General features: G+C 44.5%; 1 protein-coding gene across 1 annotated transcript in view; it reads left to right on the plus strand.

Moving 5' to 3' along the window:
* Positions 1–18,412, plus strand: part of LOC122670062 (probable RNA-dependent RNA polymerase 5) — a 105,372-nt gene that overhangs the window by 86,633 nt on the left and 327 nt on the right. Inside the window, exons 16-17 of the mRNA XM_043867015.1 lie at positions 16,480–16,618; positions 18,117–18,313. Of these exons, the coding sequence (XP_043722950.1) occupies positions 16,480–16,618; positions 18,117–18,313 (336 nt within the window). The remainder of the gene's footprint in view (positions 1–16,479; positions 16,619–18,116; positions 18,314–18,412) is intronic.

The following is an 18,412-nucleotide window of genomic DNA, read 5'->3' on the forward strand; positions in this document are numbered from 1 at the left end:
TTGATACAAGGAGTGATATATATCAGAGTCAACAATACAAGCAAAAAGTCAACTCTATGCCCATTCTAGATTCCTAGTATGCGATCGAGTTCCGCGTAGGATCAAAACCATTAGAATGTTGTTGGTGCTACCGAATTAAGTTATCCCCTGACTTTATTATTACCCTCTGAGTATATAGTTGAAGAAATGCTAGAATTCCTCCACAACGGCCCTATAAATGGAATCATCAACATACTGGAGGTACTCAATCAAGACCCACTGCTATTAGGTGGTGTTTGTGGAACCAGCGCCGACATGCATGGCTGGGCGCGGGGAATGAGAATATGCTGTCCACAAAAGATGACCCAGTGTGTGACTGACCCTTGTACTCAGAGGGTAATGACTATGAAGAGCTAAATTGGACATACCCAACATAGTCGAAACCGGTGCTCCCCGTGGCATATTATGGTGCACGTCGCTCTTCTCCATACCCAGACCTCAGAGAATGTCAATCAAGCTCGTAACATTGACGTCCAGGGACTCCATGCTATCATCCTCATCATATGGTGGTATGGACTAACGACGTGGGCATCTCAAGTAGCTTGCACGTGTGGAGGCACTTGCATCATGGACCCATGTTCCTCATCTTGTGCTGCATGATCGAACTGAGTCTCGCTTGTGAAGCAGATCAATTCAGGCTCTGGATCTGGCTCTTGTTGGTGGTACGTCTGGCGCATCCCTTGATGTCTATCACCCCCCTCATCCCCATCACCGTTACCCTACCATCAAATTGGGACGGTGTGCTAGTGTGGCCACTAGAAACGACAAGTCGATGTCCTCATCAACATCCCCGTCAGGGGCCAGCCTATGACTCAAAAAGTTGGGCTATTTCTGAATGAACACAGCCTTCTTGAGATGCCATAAACTTGTCAACGTTAATGCTCTGACTAGCTATATTACCTCGATCCTTCACCCACTCATAAAGGGGATCCTCTAATGTAGGTGCACTACCTTGGAACAACCCAAACCCAGTTGGGTATCCAGATGGAGATGAATAGGGTCGAGTAGGATATTAGGAATTTATTTTATTTAGGTAGATAATATTTTATTCCATCAATTTTAGAAAGTGGGATACATTTGCAAGAGTTAGAGTTGATTAGGAATCTTAGGATGTTGTTTCCTTGTTAAAGTTTGTTTCCAAGTTTACTAGGTTTCCTTTAGGTTTTCTTCTTCTAAATAGTGTGTATTAGGATGAAATCACAGATTGAATAGAATGGAATAGAGAAGTGGTTGTGAGTGCCTGTGTGGCCAAAAATGCTTGTGTGATCTTCATCTTCCCTCCCTCCTCACTTCTTGTGCGTTCTTCTCTCCCCTGCAAATCTGATTTCTTCTCAGAAATTCCCTTCCCCCACCGACCCTCCCCTGATTTTGGTATCAGAGCCGAAGGATCCATCTCTTTCCTCAAATCTTTTTTCCTGTTCTGTTCCTAATGTATGTTATCAGCATTGGAAAAAAATAAAAAGGCAGCAAAACGCCAACTCTACGGCATTAGCTAAACCACCAACCCAATCCTCCGATTATCACAGCAACCCTCTCCAGACTAGAAATCTAATCCCATCTTCTTCCCTTACCGCTGCAACCCTTTAGGATTCGATCATCTATGTTGCAAAAAACAGAGAAGACGAAACCCCAACCCTCCTGTCAAATCACGCTGTAACCCTTCCCTTCTTCCGCCTATAAAAACATACCACCACCCTCTTTTACTACAACTTTGATTCCAGCGACCACCCTTCTTCTCAATTTTCCCTCTCGACTCTTCCAGGTTCCATCGATTGAAAAAAAAAAAGAAGAGAAATCGAGAAACAAACACACAAAAAAGGGGGAACAAATCGTACCTGATTTCAGCAGCCATGCGCTTCTCCCGCTGTCTTCCTCGCTAATCCTCCTGTTCGATTGCAAAGTAGAATCCAATTCAAAGTGGAACACTCCTCCTCTGTTGTTTCAACCCACGCTGTTTTCTCTCTCTGGAGTCCTTAATTTAGCCTCAATTCCTAGTTTGCCCTCCAGCCTCAATTCTTAACCTTATTTTGTCTTTCCTTGTTCTGATGTCCCAATAGCCCTTAGAGATTCTATTTATTCACAGCAAAGCTGAACCTGGCTACACCATGGAGGCTGATCGGTATGATTTACTCCTTTCAATTAGGGATGGTTTCCGTAAATTGCAAACCGAACTTTGTAATCTCCATACAGGACTTCTTGATTTAAAGACAAGTTGTCGGGAGCTTGCCGACGATAATAATAGCTTCTATGATAAGGTGTCAAACATGATACAATCTTCAGAAGGCGGATCAGATATGGAAGAAAATGTGGGCAATGAAACGACAATCAAACTGAAGTATACGGTCCGATCAAGATTGCAATTAAAGAATTGATTGATTGTCAGATTTCAGTTGTGAAACCCCACGATCAGATTCCTATCATAGAGATGTCATTTGCTAGCGACCATCAGAAGATCATAACAGTTGATTTTTAGATGTGCTGGATCATTGCCCCATCAAAGTCGATATTTATGGATGCCGATCAATTGTTTCTAATTCTCCCATTTTATAAAACTCGTGGACGAGTTTTCCTCAACACTGGGGGAATTGATGTAGGTGCACTACCTTGGATCGACCCAAACCCGGTTGGGTATCTAGATGGAGTTGAATCGGGTCCAGTTTGAATCTTGGGTGTAATAGAATATTAGGAATTTATTTTATTTAGGTAGATAATATTTTATTCAGTCAATTTTAGAAAGTGGGATACTTTTGCAAGTGTTAGAGTTGGTTAGCAATCTTAGGATGTTGTTTTCTTGTTAAAGTTTGTTTCCAAGTTTACTAGGTTTCCTTTAGGTTTTTCTTCTTTTAAATAGTTTGTATTACGATGAAATCACAGATTGAATAGAATGGAATAGAGAAGTGTTTGTGAGTGTCTGTGTGGCCAAAAATGCTTGTGTGATCTTCTTCCCTCCCCCTTCCCTTCTTCTTGTGCATTCTCCTCTCCCCTGCAAATCTGATTTCTTCTCAGATATTTCCTTCTCCCACCGGCCCTCCACCGTCTTCATTATCTGACTCTACTAGAAAATGTTGGCAAGCTTGGTTGGATCTTTATGACCCTCCATGCCCATGCTTATTTGTTGCATTTTTAGCCTCATGTTTTCATGCACATACACCAACTGTTCCAGCCGTACGTGACCTAGTCGGTTCTGCCTCTTAGAGAAGATGAGTGAGAGTGCACTCCAGTATGTTTTAATGCACATACTGCCTCTTGATGCTTTCGAACGCGCTCCCATTGGCCCGTGTGCACGTTGGAGCCACGCTCCCCCACAAAGAACTCTTTCCCTAGAATTAGTCATGTTAAGTGATTGTACTTGGTACACATATATATGAATTGAATGGAGAGAAATGACAAATAGTGCAGTGGACTTACCGGGATTTGTGGTTTCTCTACGAAACTTTGAGGCTGCAAGAGTGAAAGTACCAAGAGTATCCTTGAAGGTCTTTCTCTACTAATTTCAAACATGGGTATTACTCACATTTAAATGATTGTACTATTGGGGTCTTTCCCCCTTTCTTTTACAAGCCCTTGCCTCTCTCCCCTTGTCAAGGCAAGGTCTTGTATTTTGTTTGTTGTGTTGTATCCCTTCAGTCATACTTGGGCAACTTTTGACCAATTCTTAGGGTGTCAAGGGCTCTGAGAAGCTTACAACTTAGGACTTACAAGTGAAAAACTAATCATAAGTGCTTGCGCCAATGTGGAACAACCCTTAAAGGCGCTTGTTACCAATTATTGCTTCTGAGGCGCTTTGGCTTATGAAGTTGTTAATATAACACGATGGGATGTAATGCTTGAGTGAGTAATGATCACCCCAAGCTCATTTATAATATTGAAAAGAGAGACAGAATTACAAATAGGTGATGTGGGACTAAAACTCACATAGCCGACTAAACAACTAAAGAATGTAAAAGACAAATATACCCTTTCGGGTTTGACTACTCGATACTCCCCGTCAAGTTGGTGCATAGATATCACACATGCCCAACTTGACCAAATTAGGATGAAACATCTTTCCACTCAATCCTTTAGTGAAGACATCAACAAGTTGATCACTTGACTTCACAAAAGGCATACAAATCTGTCCACTTTCCAACTTTTCCTTGTTGAAGTGTCTGTCAATCTCCACATGCTTGGTACGGTCATGTTACTGGATGTGGGCAATGCTAATTGCTACTTTGTTGTCAAAGTACAACACCATTGGACGATGAACAGAACCACTAAGATCTTGGAGTAAACTTTAAAGCCACAATAACTCACAGATTCCTTGAGCCATAGCATGGAACCCTGCTTCAACACTGGATCTTGCCACTACATTCTTTTTTTACTATGCCATGCGACAAGATTACTTCCAACAAACGTGCAATACCCTAAAGTAGATTTCCGATCAGGATTACCACCCCAGTCCGCGTTTGTGTAAGCTTCAATACGAAGATGATCATGCGGGGACAAGAGAATTCCTTTTCCTGGAGCTGACTTCGAGTAGTGGAGAATATGAAGAACAACATCCATATGGTTGGAGTAGGGATCATGCATGAACTGACTGACAAGGCTTACCGCAAATGCAATGTCTGGTCTTGTGTGAGAGAGATAAATCAATTTTCCCACCAAGTGTTGATAACGGCCCTTATCAACGGGAGTACCATCTTTCTCTTGTGGATGAGTATTGGCTTCCAAAGGAGTATCAAAAGGACGACAACCCAACAAACCAATCTCTGAAAGCAGGTCCAAAACATACTTCCTTTGGGAGAGAAATATGCCTTTGGAAGAACGAGCAACTTCAATCCCAAGGAAGTACCTTAGCTGTCCAAGATCCTTTATTTCAAATTCTCGTCCCAAGAAAAGTTTCAATTTAGAAACTTCATCCGCATCATTACCAGTCACAACCATGTCGTCGACATAGACAATAAGAAGAGTGATCTTATCTCCGCAACGCTTGATGAACAATGTGTGGTCAACATTGCTCTGTTTGTACCCTACAGAGATCATGGCTCTATGGAATCTCCCAAACCAAGCCCGAGGAGATTGCTTCAGCCCATACAATGCGCGTTTCAGTTTGCAAACCTTCCCATGAGTTTTTTCAGAAGAAAAACCTAGAGGAATCTCCATATAGACTTCTTCTTCTAGCTCCCCATGAAGAAAGGCATTTTTCACATCTAATTGGTGCAAGTCCGAGCCCAGATTAACAACATATGACAATAGGACTCGGACAATATTCAACTTTGCAACTGGGGCAAAGGTCTCCTGGTAGTCAATCCCATAGGTTTGAGTAAACGCCTTAGCGACAAGTTTGGTCTTGTATCTATCAACTGATCCATCCAGCTTCTGCTTGACAACAAATACCCATTTACTGCCAACTGGTTTCTTACCCGAAGGAAGAACCACTAGCTCCCATGTCTCATTTTTGGATAAGGCTTTCATTTCCTTCATCATGGCTGCTTTCCATTTTGGATTTGCAATTGCCTCTTGGCACTAAAGTGGAATAGAAATAGAGGACAAAGAAGATACAAAAGTGCAATATGAAGGAGATAAGGAGTCATATGAAACAACATGAGAGGTGGGATGTTGGGTACAAGACCTAATGCCTTTACGAACAGCAATAGGAAGATCAAGAGAAGGATCCTTACCAAGAGGTGGAGCAGTCTCTGGATCAAGTTTTGGCGATTGGGGAAGAGGTATGGTAGTGGTGGTAGTCTCAACATGCTCTTGTTGCTGCTTTCGAGTTCGGGTATGGACTGTATCAACAAGAATCTGACTCACAGGTCTACGCTCCCCTTGAGTAGGAACTAAAGTAGACATCGACTCCCCCTGGACAGCAGGCACTAAAGTAGACGTCGGCTCCCCCTTGACAGCAGGCACATCTTCAAACACATCTTCAAGGATAACTGGAACATGCTCACCCTTAAGAGGTGGCTGAGAATAATAAACCAAGGATTCATGGAAGACAATGTCCATAGTCACCAGAGTACGCCTAGTGGGAAGGTGATAACACTTGTATCCCTTTTGAGTAGAAGAGTAGCCCAAAAAAATACACCGAATGCTACAAGGATCAAGCTTGCCATGAGGAAGATGATTGTGAGCATAACAGACACAGCCAGATATTTTTGGTGGCACCACAAAAGAGGAAGAACCGTGTAGGATGTCAACAGGAGCACGGCCAGCAAGGACTGGAGTAGGCATGCGGTTGATGAGGTAGGCAGCGGTGAGAATAGCATCACTCCAATATTGGGTAGGGACTTGCCGTGCAAACATGATGGCCCAAGCAACCACCAAAAGGTGACGATTCTTCCTTTCAGCCACTCCATTCTGAGCAGGAGTGTCAACACAGCTTGTCTGATGAATTATCCCATTTTCAGCTAGATACATTTGGAACTGCCTCTCCATGTACTCTCTGCCATTATCACTTCGCAGAATTTTCAGAGATGCATTGAATTGGGTCTCAACCATACGGTGGAAGAGCTGGAAACAACGAAAAATTTCACTCTTGTGCTGCATCATGTACACCCAGGTAATATGAGTATAACAGTTTATAAAGGAAACAAACCATCTAGAATCAGATATTGAAACACAACGAGAAGGTCCCCAAACATCCGTATGAACTAAAGCAAAAGGTGAAGTACTTCTTTTATTAATGGAAGAATAACTAGAACGAGTCTGTTTGGCCAAAACACGAGCCTCACATAAAAACTCATCCTTTTTACAACCTTTGACTAACTGAGGAAATAAAAAGGCTAAAGTTCGAAGAGGAGGATGCCCGAGTCGATAATGCCATAGGTGAAGATCAGGTGATGTGGCTGAATGTAACTGATGAATTGGAGATGGAGTCAATGGAAGTGAAGGTTGACCCATGTCGAGTAAGTAGAGACCACCATGTACCTTACCACCCCCAATCGTCGTCCCTGTCACTAGGTCCTGTATGACACAATGAGAAGAAAAAAAGGTTATTTTGTAGTTTAATTGTTTAGTAAGATTACTAACTGAAAGAAAATTAGTAGAGAATGAAGGAACATGCCAAACAGAATTTAATGTAAGGGAAGGAGAACAGCGAATGGATCCTTTTTCAGAGATAGGGGAAAGGGAACCATTAGCTACTCGAACGGTGTTGTTCCCAGAAGAGGAAGAATACTGGTCAAAAATATGGGAGGAGCCAGTCATGTGGTCAGTTGCACCGGAGTCTATAATCCAGGGATTGGTAATTGCCGATGCACAATGACGACCGATTGGAATACCTGAGGCAAAGTGAGAACCAGAAGAGGCAGTAGGCGCAGCCGATGGTGTTGATGAAGCTTTGAGCGTGCGACGGAAGGCTAGGAGTTCATCTAAAGTAAGACCAATGAGACCAGTGTCAGAGGATGGAGCAGTAGTTTTTGTGTGATTAGCCTTGAACTTGGACTTCCCCTTAGCAGCCCGTTTAGCCTCAAAATCAGCCGGCTTTCCATGTATCTTTCAGCGTGTAGCCTTAGTGTGATAAGGCTTGTTGCAGTGTTCACATTTAACCGGCTCCTTGGAGGCAGCATTACCACTATCAGTAATGGTATTAGAAGTGGTGTTAGAACCAGTTTGCAAGGCAGATTTTTCAATAGGAGTAGTGTGCAACATAGTAGCTCCACGCTCATTATTGACCAAAGAAAAAGCCTGCTCTAGTGTAGGGAATGGAGATTTGCCATGAACTTGGACTCTTATGGGACCAAATTCAGCAGTCAGCCCTGCCAGGCAAGTATAGACACGTCTTTTCTCCACATATTTATGGTAGGCAGCAATGTCGGCTGCAGTAGAAGGCTGATAATCTGAATAGTGATCTAATTGTTGCCAAAGTCCTTTTACGGAGGCATAATATTTGAAGGCGGACAGTTCCTTCTGAGTGGTTTCATGGACCCTTTTTGAAGCTCATACACCTGAGCATCATTCCCATCCTGCCCAAAGGTCTGCTTGGCTGCACTCCAAATAGAATAGGTTGTATCCAACAACAAGTAGTTGTTGGAGATGTCCGGTTGCATAGAATGCAATAAATAGGACATCGCCATGGCATCATTGGATACCCATCGATCTTGAGGTGAACCATTTTCAACAGGTTTCTTTGTACTGCCAGTAATATGCTCAGTAAATCCTCAACCAGCAATGGTCAAATAAGTAGACTTGGACCACATCAAGTAGTTTGTTTCATCCAGTTTGATAGGAGCAGCGAAAGGTAAATATTCAGGCCTTGGCTGTCCATCAGTTTTTTTTTTTTTTTTTAACCCGAATATTCTTTGGGACACGGGGCAGACCCTAGAATTTTATTAAGTTCCAAAAAGAATGAATGAATACAAGGGGGGGGGGGACATGCTGCCTTACCCCTAACCCAGAAAACAAAAAGAATAAAGAATTATTATGCACTATTTCCTGAGCACAGGCAAACCAGCTATATCCTCCCTTAGAATGCGTTGGAAATCTCCTTGAGGCAAATCGCCTTGACCGAATGTGGCGGACAGCCTGACATTGCACGCATGGTTTGCCAGCCAGTCCGCAGCTCTATTACTTTCCCTATATGCAAAAGAGATGCAAGGCTTTATCAAGTCAATCAGCTCCAAAGACTCCTAAAACCAGTACCACCCTCGCCATAATCCACATCTTCTGAGGTTAAACATGCGCACCATGGAGATAGAGTCCGAGTTAATCACCACTCCAGCGAGGCCCAACACTTGACACAACTTTAGGCCATCCCTCATAGCCCGTAGCTCAGCGATGGAGTTCGTACATGGGCATAGAAGTTAGCGAAGGCTGCTAGGACCGCCCCTTCGCTGTCCCTTATGATTCCTCCTCCTCCCCCTTCACCAGAATTCCCTCTACATGCCCCATCCATGTTCAATTTCAGTGACACAAATGGGGGGCACCAGTAAACCGGGATAGGCCGAGCAATCCTAGTTGGCAGGGCTGCAATTCCAAGGATGCCAAGAATTTGCTGTTCCCTCATCGAGGAGCTTTTACCAAGCTTGGAGGGCAAAGGCAGGCATCTTACCCAAGCCATAATGTTGCCAATGACACCCCGAGCCGACCTCATCCGTTCCCCGTGTCTTCTGTTACACCTTTCCTTCCAAAGCTCCCACACGATCAAAGAGGGCAGGAAACCAGTAATGTAGGCCTCTAGGCTATTGCAACTGGCCGATTCTTGCCACAACAAAATCCGGCTTCTTACATCCTGTGTTAAAACAACTGGGACATCAAAGATCCCCAAGAAAAAACTCCACACCCTAGTAGCAGTCCCACCAAAGGCGAGACAATGATCTGTCGACTCACTTCTTGGGCTCCCACAACAGTTGCACTTCGACGCCAGGGGCATACCAACCTTCATCACCGATTTGCCTGTGGGAATTGCACCATTAAAAAGCTGCCAAGTAAAAAAAAGGCAATTTTTGTTGGCAGCGTCTGGTTCTAAATCCATCTAGAATAGCCACTCTCGGGCGAGCATCCTCTCAGCTCGTTCCACACCGATTTCACAGAGAAGGAGCCATCACTAGCGGGGGTCCAAACCAACCTGTCTGCCTTCCCTGAAAGCATATAGCCACCCTGGAGTATCCCTTGTCTAACCTCATCTGCATCAATCTGACCAATGATTGCCTGGTTCTAGCCGCTGTCCATCCCCAACACGTCCTTGACTCGAAGAGAGGTGTCAATCTGGAGAGCATTATCCACATAATTCATCAAAGGCCCCTTTCCAGTCCAATCATCCAGCCAGAATAAAATGTCCCCTGTACCAATGAGCCACCTAGCCCTGGACAACAGGATGTCCTTGCAAGCCAGGGTATTCCTCCAGGATTTGGAGCCCACCCCATGAGAGAAAGCCAATGCAAGATGACAATTTTTCAGCAATTTAGCCATGATGAACTCCCCCCAAAGCGAGTGTTCCGTCGAAAAACCTCTTTTGGAGGTGCCAAAGTAGCAAGCACATGAAGGGGAATAGAAGACAACACATGGCGAAGCAGAGTGACCCGCCCACCAGAAAATAGCAGCTTGGCCTTCCACCCGGCCACCCTTCCTCTCAACTTCCCAATCAAATCGTCAAAGAAAACGCTCTTCAGCCGCCCAATGTGAAGTGGAACCCCAGGTAGGTTAGAGGGAGGCTTCGCCTAGGGAAACTAGTAACCGCACCAACCATACGTGCTCTAGCCCCTGAAACCTTGTCTCCCACTACAAAACAGCTTTTCTACTTGTTGTCCAGCTACCCAGAAGAGCCCTCATAGCTGGTAATAAAACCAATGATCTGCTTAAGAGATGCTTTTAAACCTCTGTTGGAGATAATGGTGTCATCCGCATAGAGACAGTGGGAGATGCCAGGGCACCCACGTGGGACCAAAAAATAGGCTGCCCGACCTTCAGCAAATAGCTTTGTGATGCCCCTACTAAGAACCTCCTCAGCAAGAATAAACAGAGCTGGGGATAGGGGATCCCCCTGACGCACCCCCCTAGTTGACTTGAAGAAGCCCGTCACCTGGCCCCCCAGTACAATAGAGAACCAGTAGTTTTCCACTATTTTCCTTAGTAAGTCTATCCAGGCCTCTGCAAACCCGAATCTAGCAAGCACCGAGAAAAGGAAACTCCACTCGAGCCTGTCATATGCCTTGGCCATGTCCAACTTCAACACTACATTTCCCCCTCGAGTTTTCCTATTCAAATCTAAGGTGACCTCCTATGCAATAGAGATGTTATCATGTATGCTCCGTCCCTGTACAAATGCACCCTGCTCCTCCGCAATCAAGGATGGGAGTAAACCTGCTAACCTAGAGACAACGATCTTGGCAATAATCTTGTAAGAGAAGTTACAGAGACTAATAGGCCGTAGATTCGACATTACCTCCGGACAGTCCTTCTTAGGGATGAGCACCAGATTAGCAAATGTATAGCTTCTTAGGAGAGCCCCACCACCAAAAAAGTCCTTCACTGCCGCCCAGACATCATCACTAATCACTTCCCAGCACGCTGTAAAGAAGTGTCGAGAGAAGCCATCAGGTCCAGGGGCACTGTCGCTAGAAAGCGAAAAGACCGCCAATCTCACCTCCTCCATAGAAGGTGGGGCCAGTAACGTGGCGTTATCCCCCTCAGACACCACCTAAGGAATGGAAGAAAGCAGCTCCGCATCCACAATACAGCCCTGAGAGGTGAATATGTCTACAAAATAGGATACTGCGACCTCCTGCACCCCCTCCTGACTAGTGACCCAAGCGCCATCACCCGATCTGATCCTCTGGATTTCCCCCTGCTTACGTCGAACATTGACCATGTTGTGGAAGAATTTAGTATTTCTATCCCCTTCTTTCAACCAGGCAATTTTGGACTTTTCCTTCCAGAAAATCTCCTCCTGCAACAGCACCCCCTCCATTTCTTTTCTAGCCTCCTCGAGAGCCTCCCGAGTCTGCGGGCAGGTGTCTTGGTCCGCGGCCACCTCCGCCTTGCTAACCGCATCTTCTGCATTCCTAACCTTCTGGTAAACATTGCCAAACACCTCCCTATTCCAGGTACGAAGGGAGCCCCTCGGGCGTTTCAACTTCAAGTACAAAGCCACAAGCGGAGTGCCATCAACCGGAACCTCCCACTGAGACTTCACAAACTCCTGGAAATTTGCATGGTGCAACCACATTTGCTGGAATTTAAAACCTAAGTGAGACCAACTCCTAGCGTAAGAGCAGGAAAGCCAAAGCAGCGCATGATCCGAGCACACCCTGCTCAAATGGGCCACCTCACACTGTGGGAACACAGACATCCATGCCGAGTTAACCAAGAAACGGTCTAGCCTTGCCAACACCCTACTAGTACCCTCCTGGTTATTTGACCACGTGAACATGTCGCCCACAAAGCCCAGGTCAATGAGACCAACCGCGCTGACACAATCACCAAACTCATCCATAGCCGTAGAGCATGCCGGCCTCCCCGCCACCTTCTCATGGGGCGCCAAAATAGCATTAAAGTCTCCCCCCACCGCCCAAGGTAGCCCAGAGCCATTAGAAAACTGGGTCAGAGCCTCCCACAGCACTCTCCTCTCCACCACCAAGTAGAGACCATGTACAAATGTGACGAGGAACCGCACCGAGTTTCCCAACACACAATCCAAAGAGACAAACTGCCCCTCCTCCGCAACCACCTGGACCTGTATCGAATCCCTCCAGAAGATCCAGATCCTCTCTGAGAGGTGTACTTCAACCATGCCAATCCTCCTTTGGATCAAGCACGCTTTTGACGGCTGAGCTTTGGGTTCAGCAAGGCAACAATGTCCGCATTCTGCAGATTGATCAAGGTCTTCAAACGCCTCGTAGTGGGCTTGTTCCCTACCCCTCTGGCATTCCAGAAGAGACAATTCATGATGGGTTAATGGGAAGTGAACCTGCCGGTCCCATGGACCTTGTGATTCGTCGCTGGCCCTCACCACACAACTGCCGAGAGCCCCTCTTCTTCTGCTTCACTCTCTTATACCCAAGCTGTTACCATCGCGCTACTGTAGGCAACCGTCTCTGAACACGCAAGTGCCTCCTATAAACCTTGGCGGCGGAGTCCCTGGCCTGCTGCCCCCCCCCCCTCCGGCAAAGGGGAAACCAAAGGAACAGCAGCAACCTCCACAACGGCTCCCTGAAGAGCCCGGCAAACCCTCCCCTCAAGAGAGGCCTAGAAGGCCTTGATGCTCTCCACCACCGCCCGTCGGTCCAAGTCAGGAACTTGCCCCTCTCCCACCTGTGTGTCATCCTTTCCACTGGGCACCCTAGAACTCCCTTCAAAATATGGACCAGAGCCCACATCCACTGACCGAGACCGTTTGTTCCTAAGGCCACTCACCCCACCATCGCAGCCTCGCAAGAGCAGTAAGTCATTCCTGCCATCCGAGCCAGCCAGAGCTGCCGAAGTCACCATCACGGAATCCAGCTCTCCAGTGGAACTAGCCCCTGCTTCAACCGCGAAAGCAGGCCCACAACCCTCCTCCACCGCACAACCTTGACTCTCCACCAAAGAGGGAACTACAACTGGGGCCCCAAGTAGCTCCACATCACTTGCCTGAACCTCCACCACAGTGGCAGCCCCCCCAGGAGACCCAGCATGAGGCATCCCTGCCACAGAGACTACATTTCTCCACCTACCTCCCCTCCCACCAGAACCACCTCGAGTTTCCACCGCCATTTGACACGAGGACCCCTCTCCCGTAGGAACAGAAATTCGCCAGTCATTGCGTTCAGCCTCCAATGTCGCAACAGCCGTCCCCACGTAAGGGGCAGAAACCTGACCTCCAATGGCACCCGCCTGCGGAGCTGGCTCAGGGAATATAGACATAGTCTTAAGAGCCTTCCTGCAGACCTCTTTACCATGGCCAATCTTAGAGCAAACACAACAGTACGAGGGCAACCTTTCAAAAACAATCTTCTGGTAGAACCCGTGCGAGCCATAGCCTACCCAAACTTGCGAAGGGAGGGAGGCCCTCAAGTCCACTTCGATACATACCCGCGCTGCCACGGTACTAGTGCAACTTACCGTCGCCCCATCCACCTTGAGCACCCTGCCAATTGATTCTGCAATGGAGGCAAGAAAATTTCCCTGATAGAAATTCACTGGCAAACCATGTAAGGAGACCCACACTAGCGCGAATGGAGACTCCCAGCCTGGAGCGAAATCTGAAGTCCACCGTATAAAACTAAGCGTAAAACCCTGGATGCTGGCCTGCTCCTTCAACCATGTTTTGACAAAATCAGAGAGGACCGAGAATCACAGCAGCAGGCATGGTTTAAAGTATCGACCGATACGTATCGGTATCGGTCGATACCGATACGATACATACCGATACGTCTTTTTTTTTTTAAATGACTCGAAATGTATCGACCGATACGGGCCGATACGATACGATACGACCGATATGTATCGATACCATCGATACGTCCAGTAAAGGGTTCAGTGGGTGGTTTAATACGTATCGATATGTATCGGCTGATACGGCTCGATACATCACCGATACGTACCGATACATACCAATACACACCGATACATACCGATACCATCGATACATTCCATAAAAAAAACTATTTTCACTCATAGACTCAATACAATTCCTAATCTAACGAAAAAATGAAAGAAAACTGTCAACCAAGAGTCTAAAATCTTGCATTTAATCTTGGTTTTTCACACTTTTAAACTAAAAACGAATCAAGGAATGCTATAACATCATCCTTTGCATCATCCAATACTCTTCATGGCTATAGACGATTACAACATGTGAGAAACTTCATCTTTTATAGCAATTTCAATTTAATGCACTTGTTTAGTAATACATTATTCACCATTTTAGGTTTTATGCATGACACTTATTATATATTGCTTATTTATATATTTTTTTGGTTCCGTAAGTGTATTTCCATGTGTATCTTGACCATTTCTATGCGTATTTGTATTGTTCAATACGTATCTCCGAAACGATATGATACGATACGATACGTCTCTTAAAATCACCCAACCGATACGATACCCGATACCGATACTTTAAACCTTGGCAGCAGGTGCCGTCGATTCAAAACCGAGACCACTACGTCGCCCTGCAAGTAAAATCTCTTCTGCAGAAACTCCTTGATTGCGAAAAGTGAAGGACGCCCATAGCTGCATTTCGCAATGAGAGAAGTGGCGAACGCACGTTCAGAGAGAGCCACCTCATCGTCGGAGAAGAACACTGCCGGAACCCCATGAAACAACACTGGCTTCTTCAGTTCTATTTGCGCAACAAAAGGGGAGAGAGAGATTGAGAGACAATCGCAGCAAACGAAGGCCGAGGCCCCTCGCCAGCCTCAGGGGGCCCCCCAAGTGACGTCGCAGAAGGGTGATCCTCCTGAGAAGGCATCCCCAACCAGAAACCTTGAAAAAACCCCAAAACCAAACCTGCGCCACGGGAGCCTAACGTGCACACCCTGCAAAACCTAGCTAGTGGAGGACTTACCAAATCCCCAAATAGAGATTGATGAAAAATAAAAATAGAGATATTCCCTTGGCTGTCCATCAGTTTCAGAACCAGAAGTAGCAGTAGTAACAGTCGAACCAGGCATGGTAATTAATAAACAAGGAACCAACAATAATGAATCTAAAACAAAGAACAACAGGCTCTATGCAACCAGCCAAAGAAGTGGCAGGATCAAATCGATAGTTTGGAGAGAAAAAACCTGATTTGTGCAACAAAACTCAATATAAATGGCTGAAAAACAGATCGAGTGCTCCCCTGGTATGGATAGAACTTCCCTCAAAAAATCAGCCAAGGATGCCAACCCTAACCCTCAAATCGATTTTTGTCAGGGTTTTAGAAAACCCTCAAAATTGAGATCGATATAGGGTAAGGGGCTTCAATTGGTGATGATGATTGGTGATAAATGCCATCCTAGGCTGCAAGAATGGGTCTCCAATGCAAACAATCAATCTCCAATGATAATTGAGACTTGATCTTCAAGAGGGAGAATTCCCAAAAAAAATCGCAGAAAAGATGGGCCAGCTGCAACTATCGAGCCTTCTTCATATCATGGTGGAGGTACCATGGAGGGTAGCAACTAGATCATCGATCACCTCCTAAGTGCTGCCCTTCAATAGGGAAAGGAAACCAAAACAAAAAAATAAGAAGCCGAGAGAAAAAGAGAGAGAGGAGAGATGAGAGGAAACGATGGGGGGGGTGTTCTGAACTAGATCAGATCTTGCTCTGATACCATGTTAACAGAACACGATGGGATGTAATGCTCGAGTGAGTAATGATCACCCCAAGCTCTTCTATTTATAATATTGAAAAGAGAGGACAGAATTACAAATAGGCATTGTGGGACTAAAACCCACAGCCGACTAAACAACTTAAGAATGTAAAAGACAAACATACCCTTTCGGGTTTGACTACTCAACAGAAGTGTTCTCTTGAAACTTGATTCCATTGAGCACTTTCAACACTTCACACTCGTTTGGCATAGACTTGATGTTGCTTTGATGGTTGGTTGGGGAAGGTGCTTTCATGTCAATATACGCTACTTGAAATTAACTGGGAAATTGTTAATATTCAAGCACATGCATTTTTATCACTCATCACCAAAATATAAGCCAAAATACAGTATTCCAACAGTATACAAAAGTGGCTGAAGATTGTGCCCATCCAGCAGTCCGTTTGCCAATAGCCCTCCACATGGCTGAGAATAATGGGTCATCAAAATAGCTCATCTTCAGTGCACCATCAATAGGAGATTTTGTCACTCAACTGTGCTGTTAATACCAATGCATATAAGGGCTTTTTCTTGGGTGGCTCATTTTTGTTCTCTAAATATGTAACATAAAACCTGATAATTTGATTGTTTGGCAGCGGCTAATATCTGTGCATGATCTTTACATTATCTATATCTGGTGACTTCTGAAGTCAATGCTGACCTTTGTTTTTATCCAAAATAGGTGGAAATCCCAAATGAACTGAAGGCTTCAAAATTTCCACATTTCATGGAAAGGACAAATGGGTATACTTCAACTTCTATATTGGGGTTGATTTATGACAAGGTGGATTTGTTACAAACTGAAGGTCTTACATCAACAGGTACAATTTTCTTTGTTTTCAGGCATTTCGATAATAAATGTGATTTATTGACCTGAGATTGTTTATAATCATGTGTGGGTATAAAAATGCAAAACAACATTAATAACAGAACTTGACCATAAGTCAAAGCTGGATTGTGTAGAGACTTGGCTAGAACTCATCCTCAAAAACTAGCTATTAAGGAGAGGGTGCCCAAGTACCTATTAACCCATCCATATCCGGTGTGGGACTATTTTTCCGCCTACCACCTGGAACCCCAACAGATTGTAGGGTTGGCAATGAGGCTGCTTCAATAGGGTTTTGTTATTTTTCTCTTGCTTTCTTCATCTCTAGGTTTGAGCTTTGCATCTGTGGGTTTTCCAGCAGATATGCAAGTTATTCGGTACCTTTTGGGGGTTATAACCCATAATATTTTGTAGCAAGTTTGAAAAGTGATACTGTAAGTTGTACAGAAGAAATAATGCTGTTGGGAAAGAGTATTATCTCATTGTTGGAAAACCAGGCTGTACTCCAAACAAGGTGTCTCGTTTAGAATTTAGCAAACCACGAATATCGATACATAATGGGGTTTGGGCCGGTCATAACTCTTTTTTGTAAAAAACTGATCAATTTTATCTAGTTAAGCCAGTTCCCTAAGACTCTTGCTTTTTCATAGAGCCAGGCTCTATTTGTTGCCTGTTCAAGTTCTAGCAATCTTATCGGTTGGTCTGTTCAGGTCTTAAAGGGGGAAGTGGGGTGGACTACCCCATAACATGCAAATTCCCTTGGATTTCAAATTGGCTTGTTCATTTATGCAAGTCCCTCCCCTTCCGAAGAAATCATTTTTTTAAAGGTAATTGAAGGCTTCTTAATTGGCGTAAGAGGTATAGCATATGTAATTAAATGTGGATTTAATTCGAGTCTTCGAATGTGCTTTCTTTCCCTAAATTACTTTTTCTATTTTGTGTTCTTCTGGTCTGAACAGGCTTTTATAAAAAACTATAGAATCCACAGCATGGAATTATTTTTTAGTATAGAAAGAGTAAAAACTCTAATAGAGCCTTACGTAGTGGTACCCCCTGAGAAATGCTTTTAAAATGGGTAATGTTGGTGTAATGTTTTGGAAGTGAACTACTTCTGAAAGTTTGCATAATTCAATTTACTGGGAATAATTCTGTAAATAATTATTGCCCCTATCTGAATATGTCATTAGTAATGGAAAAAGCATTACCAAAAAAAAAAAAAAACATTAGTAATGGAAAAAGGTGGAATTTTCTAATTCAGGGCACATATCATGAGCCCAAAAGGATACTTCTCCCATTTCACTGACTCCATGTTTTTGGATGTGTCCTCTCTACATGAGTGTGACCTACCATTTCACTGACTCCATGTTTTTGGATGTGTCCTCTCTACATGAGTGTGACCTATTCTCTACACAGGATTTGAACTTCCGACTGTAATAAGCACGTAAAACATTCTCATCTCATTAACTGATTTTCCTCTTTTATTATGGTTGCAGAAGTATGGAAGCTTCCTTGTTTTGATGTTGTAGTTCCTCCAACCTGCTTGGTTCAATGGGACATGCTTTATCGGCAATATAGAAATGACATGTGTAATGCCTTGCAAAATAAACCCAAAAACTTGTCTGAATCAGGTCAGAAAAAGCAAAGCTCCAAATCCGAACTTGCAGATGAGGTTATAGAAAAATATAAGAAGGTAATTATTTGTTTCCTATTTTGCGTATAACTTAAATGTTGTAGAATTATAATCATTAAGTTGCGTCCAGTGGCTGTTCTCGAGTTCCTAAGTTTACTG

The sequence above is a fragment of the Telopea speciosissima genome, chromosome 7 (genome assembly GCF_018873765.1).
Source record: "Telopea speciosissima isolate NSW1024214 ecotype Mountain lineage chromosome 7, Tspe_v1, whole genome shotgun sequence".
Taxonomy (NCBI): Eukaryota; Viridiplantae; Streptophyta; class Magnoliopsida; order Proteales; family Proteaceae; genus Telopea; species Telopea speciosissima.